This window comes from Periplaneta americana, chromosome 17 (assembly GCF_040183065.1).
Source record: "Periplaneta americana isolate PAMFEO1 chromosome 17, P.americana_PAMFEO1_priV1, whole genome shotgun sequence".
In the NCBI taxonomy this organism is placed as follows: Eukaryota; Metazoa; Arthropoda; class Insecta; order Blattodea; family Blattidae; genus Periplaneta; species Periplaneta americana.
Window position 1 is genome coordinate 69,714,434 of NC_091133.1, and position 17,734 is coordinate 69,732,167.

Here is a 17,734-nt window from a genome sequence, read left to right on the forward strand (position 1 = left end):
ATTGCCCTTTACGACTGTCACCTTTCTACTTTTTCAAAATTAAGTTGAATTTGTATGCATACAATGCCTGTAAACAGTAAGTAATTGGACAGTAATTTTCTTACCCAGTTCTTCCCATTTATCCATTCCGTCCAATATCCGACACAGCTCCCTGCGTTGGAAATATGGAAGATGATAAACATATTTAACATTTGGCCTGTTATTTGCCATTATATAAATGTCCAAGCCAAATGACACCCATCAAATATAACGTTTTCCTTGTACAGAAAGTATTCCACACTTCTGTTGTCCTCTGTGCTCTTCTCGCTCTTGTGATCTTTCCTCTTCGCAGTACTTCGACCAATAGAAACTCTCTGTATAATCTGTAAATTAAAATAAATGAAAAATCATAAGCGTGGTTCTAATAAACCATCACTAGAGAGCACTGTAAACGTATATGGTTTGTTTCTATTCGGTACTCTTTGGTTTCCATACGTCTTTTTCAGTGACACAGAGGAAATCAGGAGCCTGTGAGCCTACTGTACCACCACGTACCACAGTCTACTGTGACCAACGAGCTCGTTGACTGTGACTGTACTTCAATTTGTCTTCGCTACGTTTTGCTGCAAAAGTGTGGCTATCCTGTATCAGAACTTACGGAAATAACCAATAACATGGCTGTCGTGTTCATGAATTGGCGCATTATTGGTGATGACGTCTGTATAATAAGTAGGAATAACATATACACGTGATGAAAATGCACAGAACTAAGTGTATTCATCGGGAAGTTTGACAAGCCATATTAAATTTATTAAGTTAAAAACATAGACTGATAAATTACTACATAGAAATTAACAGAAGTAACTTAATGGCATTCCAACCTCCAAGCGCTCGTCAAGGTAAATGTTTACGTTCTAACCTATGATATTACGAAAGCCATGTTAATGGAATGGAAAATGAATCGTTTAATGAAACAGTAATCGGGAAATTTATTAATAACTTTTCGTTCCTGCGAGAAAAGTATATTTGCCAATATTACACACACTTGTATTTGGAGACTTGTTTTTATAAACTTTAGGCCTACTCCTAACCTATTCAGATAAAGACAGGTGTGATTGGTAATAGTTGTGATTATTTTATCATTACTTTTCCTGAACTACTGTGTATTTAATGAAATGCTTTGACCAACATCTATTAGTTGTCTAATGAATAGAATATATAACAATGCTGGATTGTTGCTATTCCAGATGCGTGTTTACATAGGCCAGTAGTGTATACACTGACATTGAGGGTTTTCCTGCAGGAAATGGAAATTGTCTGAAATGTATGCACATGCTTTTTAAACACAGTATACTTTATAATCGTGTAAGCAGATAAAGCCATTCTGGTACGGAAGTAACATTAATAAATTTCTGGAACATCAGATTTATTGTGGAAATTATTGGTAGTTCATTTCATGTTCACTGTTGATAAGTATAATTGATATGACTAATGGTTTTAATCTCTACTCAGCAGAACTTGCAAATCGCAAAATCTTGGAAGAGATTCAGCTGAAAAAACAACAAATACTTAAACAAGGTGTGGCACCAAGTCTGAATTCTCCTACTCTAACTCCATCCTTGTCTGCTGTAGGAGGTGGTGTTAATTTGGTGGGTACAGATATATCTGTTGATTTTCCTTAGAAAAAGAAGTTAATGTCTCATGTTAGGAAATGAAGATGGGTGTTGCTTTTACACTTTGCAAGTCTCAGATTAAAAAAAAAAAAGGCATAAAGCCATCATAACCTGTGGGTTTCTGTTTACAAGTGCAATACCTGCTCAGTTTTCAGTCGGTCACTCCCTCCCAGACTGTCTCCCATTGAAAAAAAATCTATTATCGAGTAGATTGGCATGGATTATTTTGTAGAGATTGTTGTAGGCCTAGTAATTAACAGTGTAAATCTTAGGTGAAATAAGCTGATTTATATAAAAAAAACTGATAAATGTGGTGGGAAAGTAAAGAAAATAACTATTTACATTTGTGAATTCGTAAGTTCGTTCTTCAGTCGATGGCATTACGGAAATTCCTTCCATAGTCATTCAGATGTCTGTATTGCTAGCCTATATAAATTAAAATGACCTATTGATCGAAAGTATGAATAGCCAATTATTAATAACATTATCTGAAATCGATCACAACAGTGTTAATACTACAATACTTCATTTATGATTATGTTTACTTAATGTACCTTATTACATTTCTGTTCTTTTTTCTGGTGCTGTACCAGAGTAGTAACCATCAGTACCAACTTTATACGGATTCTCATGGTTATTCATTGAAAGTTATTATTGTTGTTTTCTAATGCCAGGCATTTGACAATAGTCATTTGACCTCTTGGACTCCAATATGTCAGTCACTGAAGCACAGATTTTGAGGTGTTCCGAATCCATGCACAATGAGCAGTTAGGGGACTGATATATTCCAATTCTATGCAGGTGTTTGGCCAAATAGTCATGGCCTGTTGCCAATCTAAATGCAGCCATAGACGATTTCCATGGTAAGTCGGGAATTAACTGTGAATTATGATGCAGAGAGTTCCATTTTTTCCCTTGAGAATGTGTTATCAAATTTTGTTTTTTGAAGTCTAAGTATGTAGATTTAATAAATCTTTTCACAGAGTAATACGTAGATTTAGTAACAGGTCTGTAAGTAGCAGTGCTGCCCTTCTTTGCTAAAGCATCCGCATTCTCGTTACCCAGGATTCCACAATGGGATAGTATCCATTGGAATACAATTCTTTTATTGAATGTTATTAATTGAAAGAGCATTTTAGTTATTTCTGCTGTTTGAGATGAAGGTGTACATAATCTAGAGACTATTGATAGAATAGCTGCTTTGGAGTCTGACAATATAACTGCATTTTTAAATTTATTGATGTGGCATAGAAGATTCCTGAGACTTTCACTTATTGCAATGATTTCTCCATCAAAACTTGTTGTTCCATATCCAAGAGATCTATACAGTGAGAAGAGACAGCGCGTAACACCTGCACCTAGTGTTCCCTGGAGATCAAGGTTCTGTTGGTGTATAAATGAAGCCAATTTTGTGAAGGGTACTTAATATTAATTGTCCCATCTCGCCCTCATTTCATCTATAATCTGCAGTAGTGAAACTAAGCTGCGTTAAGTCTTGGTGGTAGTAAGGGTTTCTGATGCTGATATAAGAAGGTCTTGGGGCTCTGGGCAGGGTGGCCCATCTGTCAGGATCAGGTTCACGAATGTCATCCAGGTCACCTGTTGGACTTGGACAACCATCACATACAGGGTGATTCACAAAGTTCTCCACCGGTTTATGGAGGTGATTCATGAAGTTATTTGAAACAAAAAATAATTGTTACAGTAATTTGAAAACAGCAGAAAAAATTGTTATTTCAGGATTTCACGAACAAAAATGCAACAAATAATTAAAATACAAATTGATCGTTTATGTATCATTCCCTTTCATTTAGAGTGGATTTAAATCACATTTTCGAAAATGTTTCCCAGAATCTCAAGGCAACGGTCTGCATGAATGTGAACCACACCTGTAGCATTTTGCAGCTTCACACATTTGTTTCTTATTGTCGCTGTGGCATCCAGAATGCATTGAAGCAACTCTTTGTATGTTTGTACCTTAACCTGGTACAAAATATCTTTCATCCACCACCAGATGCGACTGTCAACAACGTGCACGTACTTATGGCAACAAACATGCCTATACTAAAAGCCAGGTTATGAACCGACTAAACAGGAAGTAGTTGGCAGGGCGAGAGAAAAGTGCGGGTTAGAGGGGGTAGCCTGTGAAGTGATGACATGTTGAGTGTGAGGGATCGGAGGGGAGAAGAAGAACGGGGCTTTTCATTGGACCTAAAGAAAATCTGGCAATGGGATCATGGAGACAGTGTAGCCAAACTTCCCAGTTCATTTGCAATACCACGTGCATTACGAGTCGCATTTTGTCCAGCGTCATTAGCTTGTGCTTTCTTAAAAACAATTTTAATTACTAATATTGTTGATTGTGTTATCGAGAACTATATACAGTAGGTCCTAATACTTGAATAAAATAATGAATTCTCCTGAGTGCTACGATACAAAAAGAAAGCGGGTTTTTAAGTCTGGAAAGAGAGAGAGAAATGATTTTGTCTGTATACAAGCATTACCGACAAAAAGTGTAAATGGAGACATCACATCGGTAGAAGAAATAGCGCGGCAAATGGCTGAAGCACTGCTTGTGACTTAACTGTTCTAATTTCCATATTGTGTGTACTTATAAATTAATAGTAGACCTAATAGTGTCCGAATACTCTTATTTAGGTATTTATTTTAAACAATGGCTCAGCCGGCTCGAGTTTTCCTTTTAAATTTGTATATTTGCTTATTGATATATTATGTGAATTAATAATAATAATAGTTGAATATACTCGTACATGACAAAAATCAGTATAAATATGAAATTAAGATCATATCTATTAAATTATTATTATTATTGATGTACAAAAATAGCTAAATACTAAATTCGATTTATAACAACAACTCGAAATAAAAATTACTATAATGTATCTTGATATATTTAGTTCTCGTGGTCTAGTGGTCAGAGCTTCTGGCTATAGTTCATGAGGTCCCAGGTTCGATTCCCGGTTAGAGCACAGGAATTTTTCCTTAAAGGGGATTATTCCTGTGTTCGTCCATGATCTGGAATTTAGGTTAAGTTTAGATTTAAGACCTCTCCTGGCACCACATTATCATAATCATCCTATCACATCAACGGGGTAATGTAACTCCGCCTTCAAGGCGCCCCAACCTCAGAAGTGGGTTACAATTAAGCCACGGCCAGGAGAGAAGACCAGAAATGTCGAAAAGACAACCTGGTGGCATTGAATTAAAAAAAAAAATTAGTTAACACTTGTTATTATCGTTATTATTATTGAATTGAATCATTCGTTCGTTTAACTGAAATGTTTGAATTCGTTATATACTTATTTATTATATTAATATTGAAAACACAGCTATAACAGTTATTTTAAACATATCGGTGACAAACGCTGAACACGCTTTGAATCTCGTGCCACTATGTTGCAACAGAGCTCAGAAAGAAAGCAACAGAATGTTGCTTCGGTTTAGTCGGTTCATAACCTGGCTTTTAGTATAGCGTTCCATTCATTATGACGCATTTCGAAAATGTGTTGTAACTCCGTAATTATGAATGCGATCTCATTCATTTAATTTTTTTGTTTCAAATAACCTCAGGAATCACGTCCATAAATCGAGGCAGAACTTCATGAATCACCCTTTACATACAGTAGGGCGCACAATAGGTCAAAGCATGCCTAAGTGTACAGACTCATTTCAGGTCTAGCCCTCGAAAAGCCAAGCCAAAGACTGAGAGCCATTGTTCATATCTCTTTTAAGAAGAGAATTAAACAGTCCTGAAAGTTTTTTTTTGTCTTTGTGTGGTAATTTCTGACTAGGATGTATGTCAAACAAATACTAGTATCTTCTGAGGCTGATATCCTAGTCGATCTGTTCTATCCCATAAAACCACATTTGGGGGGGGGGTGAGGGGGTTGCAGCATGAATCCCGTCATGTGTATGCATTTCCTATGTGTCCAGTACCATGCAAGTAAGCCGATCACATTCCTCAGGTGGTGGGTTATCTTCAGATCCAACACTTTCTTAGTGGTCCATCTTGTTAGAAGACTATTACTTGATACAATATCATAAGTAAAATTGTCATTCAGTGTTTCATATTTGATAGCTGGTACATCCATCATGGATACGTCATGTACATCAAAAGGATGGAGTTCATTCAGCAATCGTAAAATTTGATTCAGTTTTGGCGACTTACGACCCTTTTGATGATATATTGTTCCCTGGATTTGTAACACCAAACAGTCTATATCTTCGGAGGTTCAATGAATCACAGTCATAGATTATATGCCCAGTGTTTCATTTTCTAGCACATGAAGCCTACACTTGGAATTTGAGTACACCATAAAGTCCCATACTATGCATGTGTATTTTAAGAATACAATGTTCCCATCAGTAGATCCCTTACAATCCTTACAATGAACCTTTGTGGGGCCAACCTGCTTAATGAGAAAATTCAAATATCTAGCATCAAACATTTATATGTTTATTTAAGCCCAACTAGATTATAATTTGTAGATCATTGTTAAGTAATACGGATGTTTACTTCATGTTTTGTTTTGTTGGCAGCCTGTATCAATGTCTCCCGAAGCACATATGATGTCTTCTTCTCAGAGAGCAGCCCTTCAACATGCACATAGTCAATCCTTTGGTTATTTCGTCACTCAAGATTCTTCTTTTGGAAACCTCATATTACCAGTTCTTCCACGATTTGATATAAAGTAAGCTTCAAAAGACATTATGGCATGTATGAAGCTCAAAACACTGGAACAGTACCTACAAGATGTTGAGATATTTGAACATCCCAAAGTTCACCTGGAACAGTATGCAACCATGCCTCATATTGCAGCTCGCATGTTGCATACAATTCAGGCATCTTTCGGTGATATTGATGGGAAATTAATTGCAGATTTGGGTTGTGGATGTGGAACTCTTTCAATAGGAGCAGCGATGTTAGGAGCTGGATTGTGTGTAGGATTTGACGTGGATCCCGATGCCTTGTCTATATTTTATAGTAATATAAGAGACTTAGAGTTGGGTAACATAGATGCTGTCCAGTGTGATGTTACTCGGGCCCTACCAGACCGCTGGAAGAAGAAGTTCGACACTGTTATCATGAATCCGCCTTTTGGAACAAAGCATAATCGTGGTATAGACATGAAGTTCCTACAAACTGCCCTGGATCTAGCTACCACTTCTGTTTATTCTTTACATAAGACTTCCACAAGAGATCACATCCTTACCAAAGCTGCTGATTGGGGTGTTAAAGCTCAGGTTTTGGCAGAACTGAGATTTGATCTGCCAGCGTCTTACAGGTTTCACAAGAAGCAGTCAGTTGACATCGAGGTGGACTTCATCAGGTTCTGGTTTCAGCCTTCTGTGATGAGGAAATGAATGAATGGGTATCTTGAACATTTATGAATGTAAGAGTTTTTTAGTATGTGATCTACAAGTACAGTATGATTTGAATAAAATATATTAATTTTTATTAATTGTGACACATGTTCTTACCTTGTTACTTTCTTATGGTTGATTGATTTTAGAATGTATATCATTAATAGTAGTATTCGCTATTTTACATTCCTTAAATGCTACGACCTTTGAAGATCTATTGCATACCACTTCATTTTCTGCTGTCATTGTCTCTACAAATTTACAAGATGTCCTCATGTCCTTGCAGTCTCAATAATCTGTCTACACAGCAAATCATAAATTTACGACATGAAGTTTTTTGTTTTATTTCCTTTCCAAAGGAAAGCAAGCACAATGACTACACTGCCAAGAACTCTGTTAGTGGGACAATGTTAATTCTTTTTCGAGGTAGGGACACCATTCATGCAGAATTCCTTAAGGTAAGTAGGATGCAGATTTGAATTTGACAGAGAGTGAGAAACAGCCAATAAATTTCCCATAGACTTCTCTTATTCAGGAACACTATTCTTTTACGTGTATTCTTAGAAACCCATCATCCTTAGCTGGCTGAGCGTATACTTCTCGCCATATTTGGAGTGCGAGTAGCCACAAGTGTGCCCTAGCATGAAATAATCACGTGTTTTTAAGAACCAATCAGATTCAGTCCGGCTTTTTTTCGTTGCAGTAGATAGTTTCTCTTGTGGCAGCTCTGTTTGTTCTATTACTACTTTATAGTTTTAGTGTTAAATTATATTATTAGAGTTACAGTAGTACAGTTTTATAGCATTAGTGTAGTGTTTAAAGATATGACAGACGGAAATTCAAAGAGGTACTGAAACGCCAAGCCAGAAGGCTTGTGCACCGTGTGACGTGCCCATGACTACTTCAAGCAGGAGACCGCCACTGGTGGCCCAGTAACTGATGTTGCCAACTCTCAGAAGAATGGCAGCTGTCTGTAGTATCGGCATACATATTGTGCAAGAAAATTACAGGTGAGGCGAGAAAATGCCAAGAACAATGTGGCATAGTTAAATTTTCGTCTCCTGTAAAAAGATGTAATTGAAAGAACAAGTATGTGATTTAGAGCCCTGTTTGATTGACAGATACTAAATGCAATATCTCCATAACAGGTGAACAGCATTTTCTGATCACACTGTATGAGGTATAAATCATATGGAATCCATAGAATTTTAAAATAAAGATAAGACTTACAGATATAAGAACATAACAAAATGGGTTAAATGATCCCAAACGTGACCAATGGAAACCAACCAGATGTAAAAACTCTTATCAATATTAAGCCTTGAAATTTCACATCTACTTCATTAAAAATGAAAATACAGTAAAAACCTCCATAAAACGAGCCCATTATTCCGCTATTTCATGTAATATGTTTTTTTTTTGTTCTGTCTCTGAACATTTCATGCATAACTTCTTTATAAAAATACCCTCTTTGTAGCACTCGGTTCCCACATAATACACACTTTTTGTAGGATATCTTCAATGTAATTTCGACCCTTTTAGTTAGTTAGTAGTGGGGTTTAAAAAGCGCGCGTCAGCTACTCTGGCTATTTGCGCCCTTATCAAAAATTTTCAAAACTAAAATCAAGGAATACAATAAACTGAAAGCTAACACGAAACTAAAAACACATTGTCACAGTAAAAACGAGGTATACAAATGCAGTATCCACATCGACCCTTTTACCTGCATCCTAAGTCTACATACAATAAATTACAGTACCTCACTTGGCCGTAATTCTGGACATTTTTGCTTGTCAGTTTGTTGTTCTTGGTGTAGTGAAGTGTCTGTGAGTGTGATTCTGATTAGAATGAGTGTTAAATGGAAAGCACTTCCCATGTCGGTAAAATTTGAAATGTTACGAATGCACAATGACAAAAGTAGGCTACTTTTAATCAAAAGCAACACTCTGATATATTAGGAATTTCGTCATCTACATTAAGGGGTTAAGTATAGCTTACAGCAGTAAAATTTTAGAAATATTCAACATTTTTTGCTCCATTGCTGCAACTTTTACAATAATGAAAATTAGTACGTGTAAAACACTGTCTTTCTGCTACATGAAAAAAATATTTTTACAATAAAAAAAATTATTTATATATTTTTTCAAAATCCAAAATGGTGGCAGTTCACTGTGCAGTGATGAAGTGTTCCCTCATAACTCATACACTTTTCAAATTTTTAATGTTCTCTCTCTTTTATTTTACATCATGCTCTTTCAACTAAATTCCTTAATAATTTTTTTTTTATTTTGTGTTAAAACAATATACTGATAACTGACCATTTTTTAAATGAATTTATTTTTTATCAGAAAATCTATCCAAGATAGAGAAGTGATTTTGCATCATTCAATAGCTATAACATGCATAAATACACAAAAAAAATTTCATCACAGAATGTTGGATAGTTTTTTAGTTATCAGGGAAAAGGTTCTTGAAAATGTAATTTACGGGAAATGAGTGTTGAACATTTTTCTGTAGACTATTATTTCTTGAAACCAAAATTCACGTCCTTGTGTTTACAAACAAGCAGCCATTACTAAGATGGCTACTGGTATGAGAAATTTCAGCTCTGAACCACAGTCTAGTATATACCTACAGTCACGAAGCTCAATACATAGTAAATATGCATCCATAAATAGTTGCTAACCACTAGGATCGCTAATATCGCCTCATTACAGACAATGCGAAATAGTACCGGTACAGTTTATTGTTCCTAGCACCCTCACAACTCAAGTTTCGTGACTATATATACTAGACTGTGTCTAAACTTTTGCTTTTCAGCTGGTATGAGAAATATTGCTTCAAAAAATAAAATTAACATTTATTGGAGTGGGAGTGACACTATCCACTGTCAGGAGGGACTGATGTTGCAGCATCCTGCCTTTCAAATCATAACTCAGAAACTACTGCAGATATTGACATTTTTTTCAGTAAAATATACTGGAATAATTTGGGAATTAAACAAAAAATATTTTGAAAAATCCATTTTTTTTTTTTATTTTATGCTGTCTAAGAATGATAATAAAGAATTTTGACTCAATCACTGCAGCTGATATGTCTGGAGTATGTACGTGGAGGAAAATGAAATGGGGTAATACTGCACTACTATTGACATAGTTCATTGAAATAAAGCTAATATATATTGAATATAAATCAAAATTAGAATCTCTGCCTAATATGCAGTTTACATACGGTTCCTTGCAGAATGTCATCAGGGTTTTACTGTAGTAACAAATTAAGAAATAGTAGAAGGAAGAAAACTTCTCTCAAAACAGTCCTTGTCCACTACAAATTCTATTTCAACTCGCAAATTTTCAACCTAATGCAGTAATAATTCAGCTAATTATATCTCTGAATCAAGGTGCCAACTATAATCGTTATTTTCCTTCTCTGAAATGACTAAATTGGAAACTATGTGTTCATCAGTCAAGGGTGTTACCACATAGTATTGAGTGATTGAAAGTTGTTTGAAAGTCGTAATGCTGTCATCAGTATATTTAAAGTCCCCGCGTATTAAGGTAAGTTTGGGTATAATTTCACAGTAACTATGGTTAAAGTTTAACCAGCAGAAACCCAAATGCTGATACATAAAGCGACATATAGGTCTATAATTCACGTGAACTAACAAAAAAAAAGTACTGCTCCACTGTCTCCAAGATCATGCTGCCAATTTATCGCTACCAGACTACATTTTGTTCGATTAATTGCAGTGAATTGTTTAGTTTTCCATCTATGTGTCAAGGCTGTACTCATTACCTCTCCAGTCCACACTATCCTCTTGCCCATAAAACTACTTCCTGTTTCACTGCTTCAAAACCTGAAAATAAGTATAGATATGCATTCCTCCCTAAAGATGTGAAAATTCGTTGTCTTAATTGCTTTTCTCCATATACAACTGGTCCAGCTGTCTGTATCAATTTATTTTGAAACTGGTACAAAATGGAAGAAAAGAATATCACAGTTCAAGTATTAATTGTAATTTACAATTTCTTTTGAGCGTCTTTTCTTCCATCACAATAGCTCTTTTTTCACATTCCTTTTTTTCAGCAATTTTATTTAATAGCTGTTTAATTAAAAAGGTACATTCTCTCGTTATTTTTTCAATGTCACCAGCTCTGGTTTTAAATCAATTGTCTTGAGGAATCCCAGTATGAAACTCCTTTGATATAATTCCACATTCCCAGAGGTGGTCTTCATAGTTTCATTGGGTTTCACACAGAAGATGCATGTACCTGAATAAAAAAAATGTATATTTCTACACTGAATGTTACTATTGCCTCTTGTTTTGTAGCTTTTTCTTCATAATTCTTGCACTATAGCTCATTTCTTTCCCTGAGATTTAACTAGTAACTCTTTTTATGTTTTGTTTCAGAGGTTCTTGTAAGATGTTTTGCATATGTTAATGATTTTTTTTAACTTTTTTTATAACTCTATTATCGACCCGCTGAAAAAAGCTCACACGGACATCCCTTGAAGTACTGGCATGAATCTTTTTGAGACAACAGTGGATCACTACGTACAATGCTTGCCAGGATGATGATGATGATGATGATGATGATGATGATGATGATGATCTAAGAAGTGTTAATTTCTGTTGTCTGCATTTTATATATATATATATATATATATATATATATTTTTTTTTCTTTTTCCTCGTCCAAATTTCTTACTTGCATATTTATGTTGGTGACATAAAATTTAATCTGTAGCGTCTTCTTTGTCTATCCCTTCGTTGTGCTTATTGCTCCACAAATATAATGAAATTGATGAAACTTATTTTCTATGTTTACATCATTTTCATAAACTATCACATCTTTACGAAGACAAAATCACTGAAGAACAGAATGGATTCCGACAGCTATGTTGTGACAGCTATTTCACCATGAAGATTTTAATTGAAAAGCACAGAGAATTTAATATTCAAACCCACTTAGCTTTTATTGATTTCATAAAAGCTTTTGATAGAGTTGATAGAAATAAACTTTTAGAGATTTTACGCTATGATAATGTGCCAAACCAAATCATTCTCTCCATTTATAATTTATATCAACAAAATGAAATTGCCATAAGAACTGAAAGCGGAACTACTAGCTGGACTTCCATCAACCAAGGTGTTAGACAAGGGTGCGGTCTTTCCCCTCTGTTGTTTATTATATATATGAACCATATTTTATACATTTGGAGGCAAAGTCATCATGCTGGAATTCAAATTAATCGAAACACAGTTCTCGATACACTAATGTCTGCCGATGATCAGGTTATTATTGCTCAAACAGAGGATGCTTTACAGAGAGCCATTTATAATTTGCAAATAATCGCCTCAGATTTCAATATGGAAATCTCAAAAGAGAAAACGAAAGTCATGGCATTTTCGGGAGAGAACCCAATTCCAAGTAAGATCATGATAAATAATACTTTAATTGAACGTGTTAATTCATTTAACTATTTAGGTTATAACCTCTCTTACATCACTGATGAAGATATGTCAAACAAACTATCTAAATTTATAAAAATCACTGGCGTAATTAACACCGTCTTCAAATCATCCCATGTTCAGAAACATACAAGGCTAAAGGTATATAAGACACTAGGTAGCGAGGCATGGACAATCAGAAAAGCTGATGAGCAAAGGCTGACGACAGCTGAAATGAGGTTCATGCAACGAACAGCGGGATGCTCTTTGCTGGAACACCATAATAATGTGGACATATTACAGGAACTAAAAATGGATCCTATAGTTAATTTTGTTCAACAATATCGACTTCAGTGGAAAAAACATGTTGAAAGGATGGATCGCACTAGATGGCCTAAACAGATTCTTACTTATGTACCACGAGGAAAGAGGAAATTGGGAAGACCACACAAGCGCTGGCATGAGACCGTAATAGATCCTGTAGGGTCTAATACGTGACAGATATGATGATGACATCATTTTCTTATGTGAAGGTGCAGTCTGAATATTTAAAATGAGAGACACTTGTTCTAATATAAAATCATCGATCAGTATTTTTTTTAAAAAGGTACGATCTCCAGATTATCATGATTTTTGTTTTCTTTATAAAGGAAGAGTCCTCAAATTGTGTTTCAATTCACAGCCCACAACAAATTACTGAATGTTTGAAACAAAATACAAACACAAAAGTAACACAAAAATGTTCCTCTTTTCATTTGAGATGTTGATTGTTTTTATTTTATAAATAACGAGATGGCTTGGATATAATAGTAGAGTTTCTTATGACATTCTATAAAAAAAAACTTTACAGATTCAAGGCATAACATGTATGTCTAAAACTGCTAAATAATACTGAAAAATGACTGATACTTTGCAATGAAGAATAAATTAGAATTGATGCTCTTACGTGATAATGTAGATTATAACTTAAGAAGATGATTACAAGTGGAAAAATTGAAAAAAAAAAAAAAAAAGTGTCATAGCTGATTAAATATTGTCACAATTGAATGACCATTCATGAATTGACCAAACAGTAAGTATTACAATCCTTGCCTGAAGTACAACTTGATTCAAGTCATGTTAGGAGTACCTGGGGAACCCACAACATCTATTATTTCTGAGATTCCCTTTTGTTTCGCAGTCTCAGCTTCACTGGAAGTAAAACTTCTTGGGGCTTCCTTGTTTCCTGAGATAGAACTCGGAACCACCAAAGTCTGAAAGAACAAAGGTTTCAGATGTAACATTTTTGTGCAATAATACATACTTCCAAGTAAAATATAAAAAAAAGGAGCACTCAATAAAACAAGTGCTGTTATATTGTAGGCATTATGATATATATTATATTAAATAAAAGCTTACATTCTTTAATAATGATGTAGCAACTACATCAATAGTGAAAAGATACTTCAAAATTTGCTTTGTTGACTACGACACAGTAAGAAGACGAAATAATGAAAAGGTATGGTTGGAACAACAGTTTTGTTAAAAGTGGTTTTTCGCTACAAATTATCTTTGAAATGAGTTTACATTTCTTAAAATATACGTCCTGTTAAATGAGTCTGTAAGTCATTGAAAATATTAAATGTAATATACCCTATAAGCAAAATTTATTCTACTATATTAACTAAGGAATCCAAGTCATCTAATATCAGAAAGGCAAGGACATTTATTTAATGTTTCAATACTTTTATGTAAAAAGTCCAGCACCACATTAATATTTTACTAATGTCTTATCTTGAACACAATACTGTTTAAAATATGCCAGATATCTGTTGCTTGTAGGTTAATTTTAAGCTGCAATGTCCATATTCACAAAATAGCTCTTCATAAAGAAATATATCTGACCCAAAGCAGAATATGTTGATATGGTTGCAAAAATAAACAATAATATAAAGTATATATAAAATCATTCGTATGCATTCAGACACTGAATATTTATCAAATAATTTATATTTGCTACCTGCTTTTCATATTAAAATACTTCAGATCATTATCTGAAAATATAAAAATCCAACTTATCGGCCTAAACTTTTCATCAATTCCTTTAATAAATTATAGTTTGTTTATAAGCGAATTTCGAATTATGATAATAAAACTCAAATAAAAAAAAATAACAGACTTTATTATATGTATTTCAATAATTTACAGTACTTGTTTGAGGTTATGTTTTAAGTGAAGCAGCATTTTGTATTCTCTGAATAAAATTTCTGTATGTTTAAGGTATGATGTCATTATTAGATCATTATAATTACTATTATTCTTATATCTATTAATTTATTAATAAAATTCTTTTTAGTAATGAAATGTCTGTTACAAAATTTATAAACTAATAAAGACAAAAATGGTTTAGAAGCAGAAACAATGTAGGCCCTAATAAAAAATAATCCGTCAAAAAAATTTTCATACCATTCTGAATCATTAAATAAGAAATGAGATACACCTCGTAATAGAAATTAAGATGAGCTGAATATTCTGTTTAAAGTTTAAGATGATGGTTAGTATAAAAGCCTTTTTTTTTTTTTTTTTTTTTTGCACAATATTTTATTTAAGCTGAACATTAAAAAATCTAAGGCATTCATTTTCATCTGTGTACTTAAATTTAAAACAAGAAAGCTGCATATTTTGAGAGGTAAGATGGCATATTAAGTGGAAAATTTTAATGATCAGTTATCACATGCAGGTATATCTGCATACTTTCTCCTGCGACACTAGAATCCACCTTTTCACTTAAAAATATGTGTATGTTCTAATTTATTGTTTGAAATTACGTCAGCACAATAAAACGCACATACCAGTCTTAATATGAAGAATAAAAATATGTTACCTCCTAGGACATCAGAAACAAACAAAACATAGGTTCAAGTATGGCTAATATGATACATATATGAGCTCAGTTCGAAAATGTTTAAAACTGCGATTATGGAAGTACGTTTTATGTTCTTTAAGGAGAAATATTGAACAAAGTTTTAAAAAATCATTATCAGCATCATAAATGTATTAAAAGAAAAGGCAGTACTGTTTCTTGAAGAAAACTTTGACGTGATACTCTGTTACCAATCATTTTTTAACTTTCCTTTTAATGTTAATAAATCAAGATGTTCTTCATACTCCCAACGATATCAGACAAGAGTTCATCACCACTTGTTGCTAGGAAATTACTTAGAGTGGAAAATTAATCGAATTCTCGATTGACAATACAGCTAGACCACAAGTGCAATTTCTTTATCATTACTTCAATCTTATCCTGAACAGCGAACACCTAAAGCTCGACCCTGAAAACTGAATTCAAAGAATTTAAAAATCTAAAGTAACAGATACGTAGGCTAGACTTGCAAGCTAACAGAAGTCAGATGATCTCATTTTTCTGGTAAACTCTGTATCTCATAAGTCTGACACAAGCAAACAAATATTCCTTCAAGCTGAGAAAAATCAGAGAACTCTAAGTTAAGTTTAATTGAAATGCCATTTGAAGAATGTATCTTGTTCCTGCTGAACCCTTTCGAATTACTCGCGGACCTGGGGGTTCACGGACCACAGGTCGGGAACCACTGCCTTAGAACATGACACTACAGCACAGGACAAATAAGTTCCAATACACAACAAAAATTATCTTTTACTGCATGAAGCAATAGCAGTACTTAGATCAGTTCCCTTGGTAGAGAAATATCCTGTACAGACAATTATGGTAAAATAATACACAAACCTGTGTGTATGTATATGTATGTGCAGAAGTGTGCATATGCATGAAATCCTTCACATACAAGCAGTAACATAATCATCATTTAAAATTCCTAATACAGTGTGTTTATAATGTTTCTCCAGGCTTTTGAAAGGGCATGTATCTTAAATGTGGACACGTGGAACTTGCTATGGCTTGCAGACTCTAAGACCTCATTTACAATGTAAACTTAAAATACAACCACTGATAAAGCCATTGAATGTGACCATTCACAATAAATTCCTATAGACTCAATAATTCAGCCAATCACAAGACAGAAGTGCCGCAGTAATGGAAGATCGAAAAACAAATCCACTTAGAAAAACCTACCATCTCATTTTCCATCGTATTCTCCACCCTTCAAAGCACAAGAACCAAGCAGCACTATAAAACCCACTTACAAATAACAGAATTAGCTCTCAAACTTCATGGAACATTATGTAAACAAAACTTACTGCTTCGGAAACTACAGAAAATTGACTGTAGTCTATACAAAACTAAAAAGGTATGGACAATTTAGCAGCTTCAAGGTGTCATCATGGTAACTGCTCAAACCAGCCAATCAGAGTCTATGGTGACAGGTCTGCGTTGCCAACTGTTTCACAGCGAGCACGTGATAGCCAGCTGTTTTGTTTGGAAGAGTTTAATCTTCGTTACTGTGTCACTGCAAGTACTGGTGTTCTGTCGTGGCTGTTGTGTCTTTATGAGGCGCGTCCATAAAGTAACTTTCCCACTCATCCCATATGTTGCGCGAAGCGACTGCATGTATGTGATAGAGTAATGTCCTGGCATGGCGCATGCACTAGCGGAACTTCCTCTCTCTCAGTAGCTTCGTTGCATTGGTTGAAGATGGACACTCCTATTCCAGCTCCCGCAGCGTGTGAAGTGCAATCAGTGACAAAGATTTTGAATGCACAGGGCATAGCGCTGATTGAAATTGATCGTCAGCTATGCCAGGTCTATGGACCTGACGTCATGAGCAAGCAGATGATGCATTGCTGCTGTAGACAATTTTCAGCAGGACGCCAAAATGTGTATGACGAACGCAGTGGGAGGCCAACCATCATCACAGACGACCTTGTGGAGCAACACACCATCTGCTTGCTCATGACGTTAGGCCCATAGACCTGGCACAGCTGACGATAAATTTCAATCAGCGCTATGCCCTGTGCATTCAAAAACTTTATCACTGATTGCACTTCATACGTGGCAGGAGCTGGAATAGGAGCATCCATCTTCAACCAATGCAACAAAGCTACTGAGAGCACTTGGGAAGTTCCACTAGCGCATGTGCCATGCCAGGACATTACTCTATCATGTACACACAGTCGCTTCTCGCAACATATGGTTTGCTAGCTGTGGGACGAGTGGGATTATGGACGTGCCTCGTACATTACTGACTACGTTAAAAGAAAGATGCAGATTTCGTTATGAGTCACTCTCTTCTCGCGTGTGAGAGAGGGAACTGTCAATACCTTTCTAATTTTG

The 17,734-nt window shown here is 34.9% G+C and overlaps 4 protein-coding genes across 7 annotated transcripts in view; 2 read left to right on the plus strand and 2 right to left on the minus strand.

The window, feature by feature from the left end:
* Nucleotides 1–340, minus strand: part of LOC138692768 (pelle-like serine/threonine-protein kinase pik-1) — a 29,443-nt gene extending 29,103 nt beyond the window's left edge. Inside the window, exon 1 of the mRNA XM_069815962.1 lies at nucleotides 105–340. Within this exon, the coding sequence (XP_069672063.1) occupies nucleotides 105–210 (106 nt within the window). The 5' untranslated portion in view covers nucleotides 211–340. The remainder of the gene's footprint in view (nucleotides 1–104) is intronic.
* A 230-nt stretch (nucleotides 341–570) lies between these two features.
* Nucleotides 571–6,368, plus strand: LOC138692839 (SOSS complex subunit C). Of its 2 annotated transcripts, none has more exons than XM_069816105.1 (3): nucleotides 571–878; nucleotides 1,492–1,628; nucleotides 6,213–6,368. In XM_069816105.1, the coding sequence occupies exons 1-3, from the start codon at nucleotides 848–850 to the stop codon at nucleotides 6,366–6,368; spliced, it is 324 nt and encodes a 107-aa protein (XP_069672206.1). In that variant the 5' UTR covers nucleotides 571–847. The 2 variants fall into 2 exon arrangements, with proteins under 2 accessions (XP_069672206.1, XP_069672207.1); XM_069816106.1 differs by having other exon boundaries at nucleotides 573–878; nucleotides 1,495–1,628.
* A 15-nt stretch (nucleotides 6,369–6,383) lies between these two features.
* Nucleotides 6,384–7,135, plus strand: Mettl5 (Methyltransferase like 5). Its single transcript, XM_069816104.1, has one exon. The coding sequence runs from the start codon at nucleotides 6,384–6,386 to the stop codon at nucleotides 7,035–7,037; it is 654 nt and encodes a 217-aa protein (XP_069672205.1). The 3' UTR covers nucleotides 7,038–7,135.
* Nucleotides 7,136–13,477: 6,342 nt separating this feature from the next.
* The window catches only part of DMAP1 (DNA methyltransferase 1 associated protein 1), a 31,401-nt gene continuing 27,144 nt past the window's right edge, over nucleotides 13,478–17,734 (minus strand). For all 3 annotated transcript variants that reach the window (XM_069816101.1, XM_069816103.1, XM_069816102.1), the window contains one exon: nucleotides 13,478–13,742. In XM_069816101.1, the coding sequence (XP_069672202.1) occupies nucleotides 13,599–13,742 (144 nt within the window). In that variant the 3' untranslated portion in view covers nucleotides 13,478–13,598. The remainder of the gene's footprint in view (nucleotides 13,743–17,734) is intronic.

Excerpts from the sequence above, each read along its gene's own strand:
- LOC138692839 (XM_069816105.1), top strand. The coding sequence starts at position 848 with ATGGCATTCCAACCTCCAAGCGCTCGTCAAG. Across the intron at positions 879-1,491 it reads ACCTCCAAGCGCTCGTCAAG|CAGAACTTGCAAATCGCAAA; the intron begins GTAAATGTTTAC and ends ATCTCTACTCAG. Across the intron at positions 1,629-6,212 it reads TAGGAGGTGGTGTTAATTTG|CCTGTATCAATGTCTCCCGA; the intron begins GTGGGTACAGAT and ends TTTTGTTGGCAG.
- Mettl5 (XM_069816104.1), top strand. The coding sequence starts at position 6,384 with ATGGCATGTATGAAGCTCAAAACACTGGAACAGTACCTACAAGATGTT.